At 46.3% G+C, this 18,441-nt stretch overlaps 1 protein-coding gene across 2 annotated transcripts in view; it reads right to left on the bottom strand.

Moving 5' to 3' along the window:
* Positions 1-10,612: 10,612 nt before the first annotated feature.
* Positions 10,613-18,441, bottom strand: part of NOL4L (nucleolar protein 4 like) — a 31,893-nt gene continuing 24,064 nt past the window's right edge. For both annotated transcript variants that reach the window (XM_040331409.1, XM_040331410.1), the window contains exons 7-8: positions 16,849-17,035; positions 10,613-16,423 (exon numbers count right to left, since the gene is read on the bottom strand). In XM_040331409.1, the coding sequence (XP_040187343.1) occupies positions 16,224-16,423; positions 16,849-17,035 (387 nt within the window). In that variant the 3' untranslated portion in view covers positions 10,613-16,223. The remainder of the gene's footprint in view (positions 16,424-16,848; positions 17,036-18,441) is intronic.

Below are 18,441 nucleotides of genomic sequence, written 5' to 3'. Positions count from 1 at the left end.
TGAATACAGAAAGAAGATACGCCGGCGCAGATTTGAATTTACGCGGCGTATCTATAGATACGCCGGCGTAAATTCTCTCTGAATCTACCCCAGTAACAAGTTTTCTTCTCAGATTGCCCTGTATTTGGCTCCATCCATCAACTCTGACCAGCTTCCCTGTCCCTGCTGAAGAAAAGAATCCCCACCACATGATGCTGCCACCACCATGTTTCACGGTGGGGATGGTGTGTTCAGTGATGTGCAGTTTTCTGCCACAGTTTTACTTTTAGACCAAAAAGTTAAATTTTGGTGTCATCTGACCAGAGCACCTTCTTCCACATGTTTGCTGTGTCCCCCACATGGCTTCTCACAAACTGCAAACAGGAATTCTTATGGCTTTCTTTCACCAATGTCTTTCTTCTTGTCACTCTTCCATAAAGGAAAGATTTGTGGAGAGCACGACTAAGGTTGGCCCTACAATTTTCTTCTACAGATTTTCTTTAGATTTTCCAAAACCATATAATAGGTCAAATCTAAACACTTGAAGGTAAATCTAAAGGAAATTGAATAAGAAATGTGTATGGTCAGCTTAATAGTTGTCCTGTGGACAGATTCTCCCCCCTGAGCTGTGGATCTCTGCAGCTCCTCCAGAGTTACCATGGACCTCTTGGCTGCTTCTCTCTGATGAATATTCTCCTTGCCCGGCCCGGTCAGTTTAGGTGGACGGCCATGTCTTGGTAGGTTTGCAGTTGTGCCATACTCTTTCCATTTTCGGATGATGGATTGAACAGAAGCTCCATGAGATGTTCAAAGCTTGGGATATTTTTTTTATAACCTAACCCTGCTTTATACTTCTCCACAACTTTATCCCTGACCTGTCTGGTGTGTTCCTTGGCCTTCAAGATGCTGTTTGTTCACTAAGGTTCTCTAACAAACTTCTGAGGGCTTCACAGAACAGCTGTATTTATACTGAGAGTAAATTACACACAGGTGGACTCTATTTACTTATTAGGTTATTTCTGAAAGCAATTGGTTCCACTGGATTTTAGTTAGGGGGTATCAGAGTCAATGGGACTGAATACAAATGCCCCCCCACACACTTTTTACATATTTATTTGTAAAAAAAATTAAACCATTTATCATTTTCCTTCCACTTCACAATTATGTGCCACTTTGTGTTGGTCTATCACATAAAATCCCAATAAAATACATTTATGTTTCTGGTTGTAACATGACAAAATGTGGAAGATTTTGAGGGGTATGAATACTTTTGTACTCAATGGGAGTTATTTACTCAAAGCAAATTCACTTTGCACTTGAAATTGCAGTGAAAGTGCACTTGGAAGTTCAGCGGCTGTAGCTCCGAGGGGGACATGCAAGGAAAATAAAAAACAGCGTTTTTGCTTGCACATGATTGGATGATAAAATCAGCAGAGCTTCCCCTCATTTCAGATCTTCCCCTCCAGATTTACTGCACTTCCAAATGCAATTTCAGTGCACTTGTAGTGGATTTGTCTTTCATAAATAACCCCCACAGTACCAACTAATCCTCTGCTTTCTGAAACCTCAGAAAAGCTGTATATGATCTAGACATTGAATGGATGTAGAGGACAGGTGGCTGCAGGTAAACGGGTACAACTTGTGTAGGAGGATTTGTTTCATCTGTGTGTCGCCTAAAAACCCGTCACCTCACTGGGTATATGTGAGGGTTTACATCCACTTTAATGCCTTGCACACATTGACCACAAAGGTTCTCCAGCGCTATCCTCTGCAGAGACTAGCTGGGGACCCCCCAGGTACTTTGGATCGGGCCGGACCATTGGTCTCAGTGACCATGTCAGACTCTGATTTAGAACCACAGTGTTTTTAAGGCACCACGGTCTCCTTCCATCACCTCAGGGTTACAAAGGGGTCATATCAGGCGTCACTCTTGGTTCACACCTGTGCATTCCCCTATGTTTCCTACAAACAGCCTAAGGCAGGGATCTCCAAACTACGGCCCTCCAGCTGTTGCGGATCTACACGTCCCATGAGGCATTGTAAAACATTTACAGACATGATGGGAATTGTAGTTCCTGAACCACTGGAGGGTCGTAGTTTGAAGACCCATGGCCTAAGGGCTCCTCCTAAGCTTGAGCTGGAGATATTCCTGTGGAGCGGGACTTTTCCCACTGCTGGCCAGCCTGTGTTGGTGGCAACCTTAGATGTCTGAGTAGATTCATGTCCGTGTGGACGCCCATTGTTGGGAATGGGTAGAGAAATCTCTATAGCCTTAGTTGTGGTGGCTTGCTACAGGTGTCAAACTCAGATCCCACATGGGTCTTATGTCCATACAGATGGGCATTGCACTGTTGGGGGGCCAACTACATATCCAAAAAGCATTTAACTTTTTTAGACTTCGATGGACAGACGTTGCCTCTTTTGGCTCTGCACTTGGCATCGGTAATGCCATGGTAAACTAGACTGTGGTCTAGGGAGACGTTAGTTGAATTCCACCCTTCTACATCTGCTTTTGAAGTAGGTGCCCTCGGGCCACGCACCCAATCAGCCCACAAACTCAGGGATCAACTAATCCCTTTCCCGGAAGGTGTGCCCCCCACTTCTACAGGTAGAGTCTCAATCGTACTTCCTAGTGAGCAGCGTCCCGTACCTTTACTAAGGTGCAACGACCCCTCTTTTTTTTGCCCACATGCTAATACCTTTCTTCAGTTGGTCCTTCACCTGTGCTGACCATCCCCTTGCCATCTGGTTTCTTTTTATCCTGGGTCTTATTGCTCCAGTTTTTGTTGGCTCCGTTTCTAGATCTCTGCCCTATTTATGCCTCCACTCCCTTCCTCCAACCTTCTGTTGGGATATTAACAGGCTGTCCTAGTACATGGTATCCCTTGAGATTCTTCCTTACCAGAGGGACTTGCTGACCCACCTGGTAGACCTGGACCACTTACTTAGGAATGGATCCTTGTTGGGCAGGCTCACCTGTTGCTCCTGGCTTTCGTGTTTATTCTAGTGCCCTCTCCTGATATGGAATGCTCAGGCAACCTTCCATATAGAGTTGGCTGGTTCAGGATCACCAGGTTTCAATGTTGGCTGTTGATTGTCACCAGTGGTTTAGGGCTAGGCTGGCATGTCTTCCCACCAGTGGTTTAGGGCTAGGCTGGCATGTCTTCCCACCAGTGGTTTAGGGCTAGGCTGGCATGTCTTCCCACCAGTGGTTTAGGGCTAGGCTGGCATGTCTTCCCACCAGTGGTTTAGGGCTAGGCTGGCATGTCTTCCCTTTTAAGATCCACACCTTGTGCAACTGTAGCTTTTATCAGCAGCCAAGGAGTTCATCTGTTCTCCATGGAGGGAGTGTAAGGTAGTGGGTAACCCCCTCAGGCTTCCCCTTTCCTGTTCTCTCCCAGCTTCCTACAACCCCACTTTCTGGGTTCTGAGCAGGATGGTGGTCCTGTCTGCGGAGCAGGTACCTTTTTACCCCTAAACAATTTAAGCCTCTAGCCTTATTCCAATAGCCCAATCCCATGGATTAAATAGTCCCCTCTGTGACAGCGGACCCTGCCTTGACTATGTTTTCTACTCTGTTGGGCATCATCTAGGTCAGGAGTAGGCAACCGCGGCCCCCTAGCTGTGGTAAAACTACAAATCCGGAGTGCAGATCATCTTTTCTTCATTACTCTACTCAGCCAGCGACTGTGGATCGAGCACCCAGGAACCTTTCTTTCTATGTGATGTATGGGTAGCAGCACTGACTTTTTTGTTTATATTCTACAAATCCCACCATGCCTCTGACTCTAGGAGTCATGCCTGTGCTTGTCTGGGTCTTGCAATGTCTCATGGGACTTGTAGTTTCAAAACAGCTGGAGGGCCGAGATGGCCTACCCCTGATCTAGGTGCTTTCACTGCTGGAAATACATAGAAGTACCTCTTGTGATCGGGTATAGTTGTCTCATACCTGCTCTGGGTAGCGCTGAGAGATTTAGCCTCGCCCAAACAGTCAATCTAATGGACATTGCCCTAGTCATGGACAGACTGGCTGCAGAGAGGCTTGTGCACCGCAGAGATAATTGCGTGAGCCCCCACCTTGAATTGTTTACAGACGGAACACTCCAGTGTTTTTCTGCTGGGAATGGAGTAGATTCGGAGTCCTTTGTAGGACCCTTTCAGTGGTGGATTGGTGCAGCTTCCAGGGAATGTTCTTCAGCTTATGCTGCCCTTAATTGGGTAAATGCCCTTAGGTTTTGGATAAAATTCCTGCCTCTGATTGTTATTGTTTCAATGGTCCAGGTGTGGGACAGGAGCTTCCATGACCCACGTTCCTTCAGGTCTATACAGACTATGCAACGTTCTTCAGCAGGCCTTGGTGTAACCAAACATATTTTTAGGTTCTGTAAAATCCATTCGTTGGAGTCCATTGGTGGATGCAGGACTTGCCCCTTATGTTTTTCAATATGCTCTTTAATATTGTTTTACCAAAAAAGAGACATGAGTGGCAGAGTTGGGGTTAGATTTGGGGCCTGGCCTAAAATGTTTCTGTTAATCCTCCGGGCGGTGGCAGAATACCCGACGCTCTGATTGTCCCTCAATAGACTCCAAGAAATGGATTTTAGGGGTAGTACAAAAATCACCATCTTGCTGGGCAGATTTATTATTTGGTAGGCTTGAACAAGGTTTTGGCCATACACCTATAGATTATCTGCAGATTTTCTACGGTTAGATGGAAAAAGTGGGCGATTCTTCCATCCACACAGTTCAGCGTTTTCCATCTGACCATAGAAAATCTGCAGATAATCTATAGGTGTATGGCCAGTCTTAGGACCCATTCACATGACACTCTAAAAAGCTATAAAGGGGAAAAAAATCAATTATTCTCTATGGTGTTGGTTCGCATCTCCATTACAAGTGGCCTGAAGCGCCAAACATTTTTATACTTTTTTTTTTTTTGTAGCTCAAATTGGTGCGTTATTTGTTCCATACGAATGCATGGAAATGCTTGATTCAAGTGGTTTTGCTTGTATTTTTTTCTGCTTAAATGCAATAATACATAAATAAAAAGTCCAACCCTAATATACACGAATCTTAAACCCTAACCCTTAATTTTTTTTACTTTATTTTTTTTTATAAATATGGAGGAAAAAAGCTGAAAAACAGAAAAAAGATAAAACTGATGTTATTTCTCTCTATGGGCTAGTAAAAAAAAAAATATGCCCAAGCTCAAGAAACCCTTTAAAAAAAACTTCCCCAAACCACAATGCTTAGATGTGAATGCAGCCTTCATCATAATTTTCCGTGCATTGATGTGGCCTTATCTGAGAATAAAGGGTTCTTGAACTAGTTAATAATAAAAAATAAAATAACGAACCTCCCAGGAGCGTCACTGGTTAGTACCCTGGTGTCTCGAGACCGGTCTGAAGCCTTTTTGAAAATAAGGTAAGTATAAAAACCATAATGGTGGACGTTCACCAATCATTTCATCTCTGTGTCCCAGGTGCGTGTAGGAACTTGCTTTCAATTAATGCATTTTTTTTTTAATTATTTATTTTAGTTCTATAGGCTGAAAAATGATTCTAAGTCCAAAATGTTTAAAACTGCGCCCAACCTTATTTGAACACAAGCCGGGAGCCACAGGCATTGAACAAGACTTGAACACAGCAACCCGGGACGCCAAGTACGACACGCACGCCCTGAGCTACACCCAACAGTTGCAGCTCCCACCGTTCCAATCCGGGGCTGTCTCTCCACCACCCAGCTTCTGTTCTTTTCCTCATTTAAGTACAAAACTGTTGTAAAGATTCTTAAGGCCAACAAATAACTTACACAATAATCAACACGCACACATTAAATCTATTTATAAGTATGGCGGCTACCTTTGAACCTTACCAGGAGAATTATTGGGAAGGAGAACAAACACGTCCGTTATCGATTCAAAGTGAAAAGTTCAGTGGATGAGATCAATGATTGAAACACTGAACCTTACTAAATAATAATGGTCACGAGTGGCTGCAACACACTAGAGCCCGACCCTAAATAAGAAAAAATATATATTCTAAGTCCCACTTTTTGCCCACCTGGGTAAGACAGCTTGCTACCAATATTGTATGAATATTTGAATTTGTGGAATTCGGGGCTCACATTTTATTTACGAAATCTTGATGTTTGAAGGGCTGGGTGTGGAATGCCAAGCCTGAGCTGTGGTCTGGTTCAGGGGTTCAGCAGCCGGCTAGCAGACCAAGTCTACTTTTGGAGTTGCAGGTTCGAATCTCTTTGAATTTGTAGGAGTCACCGATCACACTTCACTTACTAAGTCTTGATGTTTGAAGGGCTGGGTGTGGAATGCCAAGCCTGAGCTGTGGTCTGGTTCAGGGGTTCAACAGCCGGCTAGCACACCAACTCTACTTTTGGAGTTGCAGGTTCGAATCTCTTTGAACTTGTAGGAGTCACCGATCACACTTCACTTACTAAGTCTTGATGTTTGAAGGGCTGGGTGTGGAATCCCAAGCCTGAGCTGCTGTCTGGTTCAGGGGTTCAGCAGCCGGCTAGCAGACCAACTCTACTTTTGGAGTTGCAGGTTCCAATCTCTTTGAACTTATAGGAGTCACTGATCACACTTCACTTACTAAGTCTTGATATTTGAAGGGCTGGGTGTGGAATCCCAAGCCTGAGCTGTGGTCTGGTTCAGGGGTTCAGCAGCCGGCTAGCAGACCAAGTCTACTTTTGGAGTTGCAGGTTCGAATCTCTTTGAACTTGTAGGAGTCACCGATCACACTTCACATACTAAGTCTTGATTTACTCATCTGCTCTCCAAAGGACTGGCTGGCTCTCGGGTTAACCAAACAGCCCCCTTACCCAGCAAAGCTTTTGCAACTGCAGGTTCAAATCCTGGTTCAGCTATTGGAATTTGTGACGACATTTTTCTCCTGAAGTAGCAGAACGAGAACCTGAGTTGATGAGCAGAGGTGAATAGCTCAGTGGATAAGAGTGTTGACCCAGGACGCTGTAGACCCGAGTTCAAATCCACAAATGCACTGTAGACTCCAAGGGCGACTTCCAAAAAAGTGCTGTAGACCCCGAGCTCAAGTCCCTGAGTGAAAGCTTGGAGGCCATGGACAACCCACCGGTCTGCTCCAGTCCCAGGTCCCCACAGGCCTGTAACATGTGTGGGCATCACATTAGGTTGTGGACACCCCGCCTCTTCGGTCCACGGTCTGTGACATCACTGCAACATATATAATTAGAATGGGCTGTCTTACCGGGGCAGTCCATTCCAAAAGTAGGGACTTAGGTTTTTATTGCCTCACCCCCAGGTACTGCACAGCACCTACACCCTCTACTAGTGGGAACAGGTCAGTGGGTCTGTAACATTTCCCACTGTCCTCTTCCACCAACAGAGGGTGCAGGTGCTGTGTAGCACCCAGGACACACAAGGCTTTCCCTCATTGGGATTTGAACTCAGGTCTCCAGCAGAACCAGTCAGAGCTCTTACCCTCTGAGCTATCACCAATGCTCAAGCATAGATGTTCTCCCGTTTCAGAAATACAACGCAATCACCCATTAAAGACAACAACCAACTAATGGAACAGGACTTCAGTCTCCTCTACGACCACCTGAAGGTAACAGCCTCCTATTGCAGGAGCAAAAGAGTTGGTTGGTTGGTTGGAGCAATCACCAAAATGTTGAAGTCATCCGCATTGGATTACCATATGATCCACCCAGCCATAACGTGCTATATTGAGGCCAGCCCTATGGATGGATACAGCCCAACGCCATATACCTCGGCCTCCCTGTCCCTGTGCTGCCTGAACAGATAATGAGGGCAGTGCCCATCACAGACACAGCAATAAAAACATTGTCAGAGTTTCTAACAACCCATCCCCAAATTCAAACCCCAACAGAATTGCTTTTACAGCCCACCAGCAGTGGTAGAAGCCAGTGGTGTACACATGCCACTTGTTGCACTAGCACGAGCCAAGCGTGACCCATTCAGGCCAATGGGGCCTCCCTGCAACCACACACGATGTACAGTGCAACCTCGGATTACGAGCATAATCCGTTCCAGGAGAATGCTCGTAATCCAAAGTACTCGCATATCAAAGCGAGTTTCCCCATTGAAGACAATGGAAACAAAAATAATTTGTTCCGCATTGACTTCAATGCCGCATGTGGCCAGAGGCGGGGGCGCCGGAGAGCCTCGGCAAAAGCCCAAGGAAAGTTTGGCAAACCTTGGCAAGACTCTGTTCACAAGCCTTTCCAAGGTTTGGCGAGGTCAGCCAAGCTGTCCTTAGGTCTTTCCGGGCATTTGCGAACAGCGCCGTTTGGCTCCGGCGCCCCCCTACCTCAGGCCAAATGCGGTACTGCAGTCTCAATTAGCTTGTTTTGCGAGACAACACTGGCAAACCGAGTCAGAATTTTTTTTCAATAGTTGCTTTCAAAATGCTTGTTAACCGCGTTACTCGTGAACCGAGGTTCCACTGTATGTTGTTGTGTCGCATGTGATCCACCCAGTGCGGTTTGCTGTTGAGTATCAGTGTGTCTTCAGGAGCCAGGAAGCAGATGCCTCGGTCAGGAGCTGTGTAGGACACCAGAAACAAAACTGGAAATCCTGGAGCGCATGGACTGCACAGGACCAGAAGTGACAGGGGGGAGGGGGGTGCACCATGGCTACAGGTTTCGGAGCCTGACTGCTCTTTTTTGAACACCTCCTCACAGCCCATCAAATGCTCTGTGAAGAGCGATCTGAACCCAGATTTCTCTTCAGAGAGCAAAGCAAGTGTAAATGTGCCACAAGGGAGGGTTAAGTCAGTTTATTTAGTGTCCTATTGGGAAGATTTCTCTTCACTTCCTGTCCCACAGCCAAAAACAGGAAGTGAGAAGAAAAATCCCTCCCTCTAGTGGCAACCCAAAATTTGTAATTGTTTTTCACTTCCACTCACTTTCAGTGATAACAGTAAACAGGACAAATAGAGGGGGTGAATCTCCCTAATGGGGGCACAGACAGCAATAAGAGGGGTCCTAATACCTCTCAACTGTTTAGGGCTCATGCACACAGGACTTTTAAAAAAACGCCAGACGCCACTAGTTATTTTGTGTTCCTTCCATTTGCAAATAATCGCACCAACTGTTGTCACCCTCTCACCAAGCTGCTTGGCGATGGTCTTGTAGCCCATTCCAGCCTTGTGTAGGTCTACAGTCTTGTCCCTGACATCCTTGGACAGATCTTTGGTCTTGGCCACCATGGTGGAGAGATTGGAATCTGATTGATTGCTTCTGTGGACAGGTATATTTTATACAGGTAACAAGCTGAGATTAAGAGCACTCCTTTTAAAGGGGTTGTAAAGGTAAATGTTTTTTCACTTTAATGCATCCTATGCATCAAGGTGAAAAAACATCCGGCAGTACCGCCCCCCCCCCCCGAGCCCCCGTTTTACTTACCTGACCCCTTGAAAGTCCCGCACCCGTCATCCTCTTCGGTTCCCAGCCTGTCTGTTGATTGGCTACACTGGATGGATTGAAAGCAGCGCAGCCATTGGCTGGCACTGCTGTCAATAACATCCAATGACTTGACACGCCGAGGGGCGGGGCCGAGTGATACAGTCGGCGGATATAGCCGCCACTGTATCACGGGAGCGCTCCCGCAAGAGCTTTCCACCATGTTCGCTCACATGCAGGTGGAAAGCTCTTGCGGGGGGGGGGGGCCAAGACAGCCACCGAGGGACCCTAGAAGAGGAGGATCGGGGCCACTGTGTGCAAAACAAGCCGCACAGTGGAGGTAAGTATAATGGGCCATATTCTTAGATATCTCCGGCGGCGTAACGTATGTCCTTTACGTTACTCCGCCGCAAATTTAACTGACAAGTGCCTGATTCCCAAACCACTTACCTGTAAACTTGCGGCGGCGTAGCGTAAAGTCCACCCGCGCAAGCACTCCTAATTCAAATGATCCTGGTAGGGGGCGTGGATCATTTAAATTAGGCGCGCTCCCGCGCCGATCGTAATGCGCATGCTCCGTCGGGTAAATTACCCGACGTGCATTGCGCTAAATGACGTCTCACGGACGTCATTTGTTTTGACGGTAACGTAAATGGCGTCCATCGCCATTCACGGACGACTTACACAAACGACGTTAAATTTTTTAAAATTTCGACGCGGGAACGACGGCCATACTTAACATTGAGTACGCCACCTAGGGGGCATCTTTATATTTACGCCGCGTATCGCTTACGGAAACGACGTAAAATCACTACGACGGGCAAGCGTACATTAGAGAATCGGCGTGACTAGTCATTTGCATAATCTACGCTGACCGCAAAGGAAACGCCACCTAGCGGTCAGCGTAGATATTGCAGCCTAAGATACAACGGTGCAGGCCGTCGTATCTTAGGCATGTTTAAGTGTATCTCAGTTTGAGAATACACTTAAACATAGGACGGCCTTAGAATCGGACTTACGTCGGCGTATCTGCTGATACGCGGCGTAAATTCTTTAAGAATATGGGGATCGAATACTTTTTTCCCCCTCACTGTAGTAGGCCTTAATATTCGGACACTTTATGTTGGACACCCATTACTCCCCATGCAATTGTCTTTTTACCATCTGATCCCCGACGACCTCCATGAACGAGAGAGACTGAGCAGACTCCAAGTGAAAGGTGGTATAGTTTTATTATGCGGTGGGCGTTTAATCATTAGTTAGCCTTTTACATATGACATACATATTAAAAAGGGAAATAAAAATAAAACAAAAATTCCACTTTGTGGCAAGTCAGTGCACTTTTGCGTTTTTTTTTTTTTTAATAATAACACCATTTGGGTTTTTTCCTTTTTTTTTTATTTGTATGTGTCATAGAGCGCCTGGTAGTGTCTGTAAAAAGAGGAACAAGGGGAATCTGTCTGCTAAACACATCACATCCTATAGGATAAAAGAGAATAAAAAAACATTCTACAAATTATAATAATTAAAAATCACATTTACCGATAAAAGAAAGCATGAGGACAATAAATATCATTCTTTAATATATTATATATATTACGTTTTTTTTTTTAGTTTTTTTTCTTGAATTTGCCTCATTTGCTTATAAGAACCAAGTGCAGCTGTAGTTTTTTTTTGGGGGGGGGGGGGGCTCTTTAGGAGTGCAAAGAAAAGGAAGAGGGGCTACGGAGTGCAGGGAGGTGGCGGGAACGGCACGGCAGTGCAAAGGAATGAGGCCTTCTGAAGTGGCATCAAACTGAGCTACAGAGGCGGTTTTAATTAAGACGGGTATATAATAACAAAAAATTCACAGGTTCTCTTTAGAGGCTTACAAAGAAAACCTCAGAGCTGACAGATATGAGCAGCCACTTTATATGAGCAGACACTTTATAGCGGAGTATTTATAGACAGTATAATCCACAAATCTTTCTCGCATAGAATAAATTCTCCTGAAGAAGACCGTTAACCAAACAGGTCGAAACGCGTAGGGATATTATGTGAAATTTCACATCTTACAATTTGAATTCATGTGTATTTTTCCCACTGCTGATGAGTTCTGTGGGTTTTTTTTTATGTCATGACCAGAATTGCTTTTTACGACTTTTTACGACTCCTATGTATCCATGCTTATACATTTTCTTGATATTGTGATACGTTAAATAAATACAAAATTTTATAGAAATTAATTGTTACTTGTTTCGAATACAATCTCGCTGCTAAAAAAAAAACTCTTGAGGGATCTTCCATTCAATTCTACAAATCAGGGGGGGGGGGAGGAGCACCAACAACTCGTATATACGTGTTATCTATTGTTTTTAGCGGAGTTACCCACAGGCATTCTCCTTCAGCTGGAATCACAATTTAGCATCCATGGAACAAAAATCCCAGAACTGAAATATTGACTGGGGAAAATGCTGCGCTCCCAGCAGTGCTGACCACAGGTCTCTTAAGCAACTTGGTCATGTGACCTCCTGCCACAAGGGAGGATCAGTTTCCAGATTGAAGCTAAAAAGCTCTAAAAAGCTCCAGCTTTGGCTGGAAGGTCTTTGTAAACTTCCAATAATGTACAATCGTCAGAAAAGAGCCGGCACTACGGTAATATCAGCAAATGGTCATCCTTTATTAAACATGGTGGATAACAGCCATGAGAAATCCCAATGCATTTTGGCTGCTTGGACGTTAAGCGGACGAAACGTGCTGGAATTTCTTATGGCTTTTATCCACCATGATTAATAAAAGGACAACCGTTTGCTGATATCCCCGTTGTGCTTATTTTTTTTATTTTCTGTAGAATTCAGATTGGCTGGTTATACCCTACAGCGAAGATCATATGACCAAGTCCACGCGCTGAAGGTAGCCACCAGGAAAGGTAGATATTTCAGCCTTTCTACCTATCCCAGAGAATACAGGTCTGCCCTAAAACCCTACTGGAACCCATTGAAATTACTAGTGTGTATGTTTGGGGGGGGGGGGAGCTGGGAACTTGGGTCTACACTGGTGTCTTTCCCCACTCCCACCAGTGCTGGATGGACTTTGGATGCCGTGGGATGATGTTTTGGGTGTACCCCCAACCAACACCGACTTTAAGTGATCGCCAATCACCTGCACCTCTACCCGGCACTGAAATTCACTACAATGCTAGAGACTAGTGATGACATACCCTTAAAGCCAACCTTCACACAATATAGGAGAAAAAAGTCCACCCGAAAGTAAATCTGTTAAAAACCCCATTGAAACCCAAGGAAATTACTGGTGTGTGTGTAAGGAAAGGGGGGGGGGTGAGGTTAAGAGCTAGGAACTTGGATCTACACTGGGCCTTCACCCACTCCTACCAATGCTGGAAGGACTTTGAATGCCGTGGGATGTTTTGGGTAGAGGAGCAGAGCTGGGAACTTGGCTCTACACTGGTGCCTTCACTCATTTCCACCAATGGGCTTTGGGTGCTGAGGGATGTTTTGTGTGGTAGATAGGGCGGGGGACAGAACTGGGAACTTGGCTCTACACTGGTATCTTCACCCACTCCCACCAATGCTGGATGGGACTTTGATTGCTGTGGGATGTTTTTGGGGGGTTCAGAGCTAGGAACTTGGGTTTACACTGGTGTCCTCACTAACTTTCATGCTGGATGGGCTTTGAATGCCGTGAGATGTTTTAGGTGGGGGGAGAGGGCTTAGGTCCACACTGGTGCCTTCACTCATTACCAATGCTGGATGGGCTTTGACTGCTGAGTGTACCCCCACCCAGAACCGATTTTAGGTGCCGTCAGTCACCTGTACCCCTACCCGGCACTGAAATGCACTACAATGCTAGGATGACACCCTTTTAAAGCCAATCTTCACACAATATAGGAGAAAAAAGTCCATCCGAAAGTCTACCCAGTTGGAACCCATGGAAATGACTGGTGGTGGTGGTGGGGGGTTAGAGCTAGGAACTTTGGTCTACACTGGTGTCTTCACCCACTCCCACCAATGCTAGATGGACTTTGATTACTGTGGAAAGTTTTGGGTGGGGGGCAGAACTGGGAACTTGGCTCTACACTGGTGTCTTCACCCACTCCCACCAATGCTGGATGGACTTTGATTGCTGTGGGATGTTTCGGGTGGGGGGCAGAACTGTGAACTTGGCTCTACACTGGTGTCTTCACCCACTCCCACCAATGCTGGATGGACTTTGATTGCTGTGGAATGTTTTGGGTGTACCCCCACCCGGCACTGATCTTAGGTGCGCCTCAGTCACCTGTACCCCTATCCAGCAATGAAATGCACTACAACCCTAGAGACTAATGATGACACCCCCTTAAAGTCAACCCGTCCACAATATAGCAGAAAAATTCCATCCAAAACCTCTTTCCAAGTGTTTGGTGGAACCCTCCATAGCCACCCAAGACCCTGAGGAAGAGGTCTTCCCCCATCTGCTGCCATGAGTGTACCCACCCCAGCTACTATTGTCACAGGATGAGAAGTGATATCTTCATTCTACAAGATGATGCAGTATTTGTGTGCCAGGTGACAGGCTCATGCTAGTGTGGAGGTATCATCCAGAAGACCACCCTTAGCCGACACCGATAGCACATCCCGTACATTAGATTTTTAATCTCATAATTTTAAAGCTTTCCAATGGAACACGCTCAATTAAAACTGCCAGTGTAGCTTAGTCTTTGTGTGGTGTGAGGTTATATATCCAATCAGGTGGGCCCTCACACTATATAGTCATAGGTAGACCGTAACTTGGCCAATCCATGCATTCCAAGCCAACGCGGGCGTGGCCTCACCTGGCCAAAACCTTTTTGCGGATTAAAAAGGGGGCGGATCCCATAACTTTCGAAAGCCAGTCCGTAAACCCAGTAGTCATCAAGTGTGACTTCCTTTCTACCTGAGTCAGTGGGAGTAAAGTGAATCACGCGCTTCTTTTCAAAGGCGCCGCTGTTTGCCATTGGGGGGGGTGGGTGTACCTGTGGCTTTCAGTATGGAGAGGAGCGCCCCCTCCAGTCCCCTTGCAAGAGAGCTGGGGCATCCATATATGTAAACAGGACACTCGTAGTCCGAAATTGGAATTGACAAAAAAAAAAAAACTTAAAAAAACGCACGCGTTCACCGCAATTAAAGCTGTCGGAAGGAACGTGTGTTCAGCTAAGACAAAGTAATAATAGTAAAAGAATTAAAAGCACCACGAAAAAAATTATACAAAAAGAAGAAATAAAAAGGCTGCCGGGTCTTGTTCTGTTGTCAGTGCATCAAACCCCACCTACAAAGACAGAAAGTCCTGACCGATTTGAAGATGAGGTCGGTCTGGTAAAAAAAAAAAAAAAAAAAAGGTTCACCAAGTGCTTAGCGGAGACTCACGCTACCGGCGTATCCTCCGCGTGAGGACAGCCATGATAAAAGCTACACGACCGACAGAAGCGATGCCGCTAAAAGCTGTAAATCCACAGTCACCGCACACAATGCAGCTTGCAGTTGAGGACTACCTTAGTTACATAGAGTCCTACAAAGTTCCTGAATCACCCTAGAGGGGGAAAAAAAAAAACGATTAGTTGCAAAGTGCTCGACTTGATGTGAATATAAAGGACGATAGCAGGAGGAATGGCTTTACAAGAAAACACTTAACAAAAAAAAAAACATGGATTATATAACAAGCAGAGGAGGGTATGGCGACTTCAAATGGAATGTTCTGAAATGAGGTGGACCAAAAAAAACGGAGACAGTGGTTGGTTCATCGGGACAGAGAGAGAGAGCTGTAAAGTGAGGTCCGAACCAAAAAGGTTCAGGTTGAGGATTGAGCCGGTTGTCCGCCTGAGTTGTGTGCAGTTGAAAAAACAAGGTATTTGTTAGGTTCTGTGCAAAAAACACCTGTAAGAACGGACGTGCAAGGAAAAAGAGAGGTCTCGTGGTCAAGAGAGGAAGGGGGTGGGGGGCGGCTGAGTTTTTACCTGAAAAAAAGGCGATCGATAGCAGCAATAAGCGAATGTTAGTGTGTTAACATGATTCAGCAGCCCCGGTGGATGAGAGGTGGAAAGAGGAATGAAGGAGGTATTTCAGTCGTTGCTTAGCCCGATTTAGTGTGACGTCACCTGTTTTGAGTGTGGAATGGTATGGTCCAAAAAAGGTGATGGAAGGTCTCAGAGAGCGAGGGAAGGAGACAAGGACAGTAAAGAAAATGGCCTCCCCCTTGCTCCTAGAGAGGAGTGCTCACAATGTATATGGTGGAATGTCGAAGTGGACCTCGAAAAAGAATGGCGTAGTGGAATGGATCCAGCCCAAAGCCAAAAACGGCCTTGGACGCTGGGAAGAGATGGAATGACCATTGGATGGTAGAGTTCTTCAAGGTGTACCTGTCACCTTTACAGAGCAGAGGCCGTGATGTGGGCCTGGGGGGGCTGCACCTTTTTCTTGGAAATGCCACCTACTGGCCTACAAAACGACTTCGCTCTGGTTAGTTGATGGGTCCACTTACACACATACAAACACGAATATATTGTACAAATGAAAAAAAAAAAAATTCAGAAAAATAAATTAATAAAAGAAGAAATCCTTATCTCAATAAATATGTGATTGACGTCCATCCCGCCGCTGGGCGGAGCTCGTTCTATCAGTAGAGCGCAGTAAGCGCAGGGACAGCGTTCTTCCGATTGCCCAGCGGGAGATAAAATATGGCTCCTGCTCAGTGAGCAAGTTCAGTGTCTGCGACTGTCTTGGGAAAAGGAGGGGGGAGGGGGGCGGAGGCACCTCGCTGTCTTCTCTCAGTCTGTAGAGTGAGAGGTCGAGGTCCGGGCCCGAGGGTTCTGGTCAATTCTGCTGCAATATTAAATTCTCCAGTTCATCGGCTGAGCGCAGAAGGAAGGCGGCCGACTCTCGATACCCGGCGATCAGCTGTCGCACTGCTCCGATCTCGGTGGGGCTGAGCTGGGCGCACGGCATTGCCCGGTTGGAGGAGTTGGAGTGGGTGCTGCCAGAAGCCACAGACTTCATGCTGAGATCAGTTGGACCTGTTTCAAGGGACAGAACAATGTCAAAGCTGGAGCCATTATTAGCTGTGGAAGGATAAAAATAACCTCACTGGTCACATTATTCAAGTGGAACTAAACCCTCCTATGCTTTACAGCAAAGGCAGCTGCCATCTTACCCTCTGTTTGATCTGCATTAGTCACGGTGCTGCCCATGTGATCAGTTATGATACCAACCATTTGATGGCTTGACAGTTTAACTGAGAACAGAAGCAACTGTGACAGGTATTATCCATGGCATGGCTTGAATGTAACAGTTTTGGAAAACGGTTAAACCTTTAGGTTTAGTTCCACTTTAAGTACACAAATATAATAGTACACATATAACATCTACCCTACAGAAACACCTTATCACCCTCCATATGATAATGTCCATCTGATGATTATTGCATGTGGGTATAACATACCATTGCAGTGGTTTCCAGTTTGCAGTGAGGTGGGAGGCGCCAGGTTGCCTCCAACGGACCCGTAACCGCGATAAGTGTAGTGAAGACTTCCATTCACATAGACGGGATCCTGGGCAAAGTTGGTCGCCGGCAGAGTGTAGGTGGATTGTGAGAGGCTGGAAGTCTTCTCTAAGGAAACATTCTCTTCCTGGGGGGGGATAGAAGGGCACAATGTGACCAGACGCCATATTGAGTTGTATAGCCAGTGTTAGGAGGGAAGGAATGAAGAGAGGCGAGGAGAGAAGAGAAGAGAAGAGGAGAGGAGGGAAAAGAGAACAGTAAAGAGAAGAGAAAAGTGAATAGAAGAGAAAAGTGAAGAGAGCAGCCATCGTTGGGAGGGAAGGAATAAAGAGGGAAGAGGAGAGGAGAAAAGAGGAGAAAAGTAGAGAAAAGAAGAAGAAGAAGAAGAAGAAGAAGAAGAAGAAGAAGAAGAAGAAGAAGAAGAAGAAGAAGAAGAAGAAGAAGAAGAAGAAGAAGAAACGAGACAGTGTCAGGAGGGAAGGAATGAATAGAGAAGAGGCAAGAAGGAATGAATAGAGAAGATGAGAGGAGTGGAGAGAGTATAGTGAAGAGAAGAGCCAGTATTGGGAGGGAAGGAATGAAGAGCGAAGAGGAGAAGAGAAAAAAGGAGAGGAGTAGAGAAGAAACGAGACAGTGTCGGGAGGGAGGGAAGGAATGAATAGAGGAGTGAAGGAATGAATAGAGAAGAGTGGAGAGAAAAGAGAAGAGCGGAGAGAAAAGAGAAGAGTGAAGAAAAGTGCCAGTGTTGGGAGGGAAGGAATGAAGAGAGAAGAGGGGAGGGGAGAGGCCAGGCCAGGAGAGAAGGGGAGCCAGTGTTGGGAGGAAAGCAATGAAGAGAGAAGAGGAGGGAAAGAAATGAAGAGAGAAGAGAAGAAATGAAGAAAGAAGAGGAGAAATAGAAGTGAAGAGGACAGAAAAGAAGAAGGGAAGAGAAGAAAAAAGAAGGGAAGAGGAGGGTGGAGAAGGGGAGGATAGGGGAGAGGAGGGGAGGACAAGAGAGAAGAGGGGAGGACAAGGGAGAGGAGGGGAGGACAAGAGAGAGGAGGGGAAAACAAGAGAGAGGAGGGGAGGACAAAAGAGAGGAGGGGAGGATAAGGGAGAGGAGGGGAGGACAAGAGAGAGGAGGGGAGGACAAGAGAGAGGAGGGGAGGATAAGGGAGAGGAGGGGAGGACAAGAGAGAGGAGGGGAGGACAAGAGAGAGGAGGGGAGGACAAGAGAGAGGAGGACAAGGGAGAGGAGGGGGGGACAAGAGAGAGGAGGGGAGGACAAGAGAGAGGAGGGGAGGATAAGGGAGATGAGGGGAGGATAAGGGAGAGGAGGGGTGGACAAGAGAGAGGAGGGGAGGACAAGAGAGAGGAGGGGAGGATAAGGGAGAGGAGGGGTGGACAAGAGAGAGGAGGGGAGGACAAGGGAGAGGAGGGGAAGACAAGAGAGAGGAGGGGAGGACAAGAGAGAGGAGGACAAGGGAGAGGAGGGGGGGACAAGAGAGAGGAGGGGAGGACAAGAGAGAGGAGGGGAGGATAAGTGAGATG

Source organism: Rana temporaria, chromosome 12, assembly GCF_905171775.1.
Source record: "Rana temporaria chromosome 12, aRanTem1.1, whole genome shotgun sequence".
In the NCBI taxonomy this organism is placed as follows: domain Eukaryota; kingdom Metazoa; phylum Chordata; class Amphibia; order Anura; family Ranidae; genus Rana; species Rana temporaria.
This window is presented reverse-complemented; position numbering and strand designations above follow the sequence as displayed.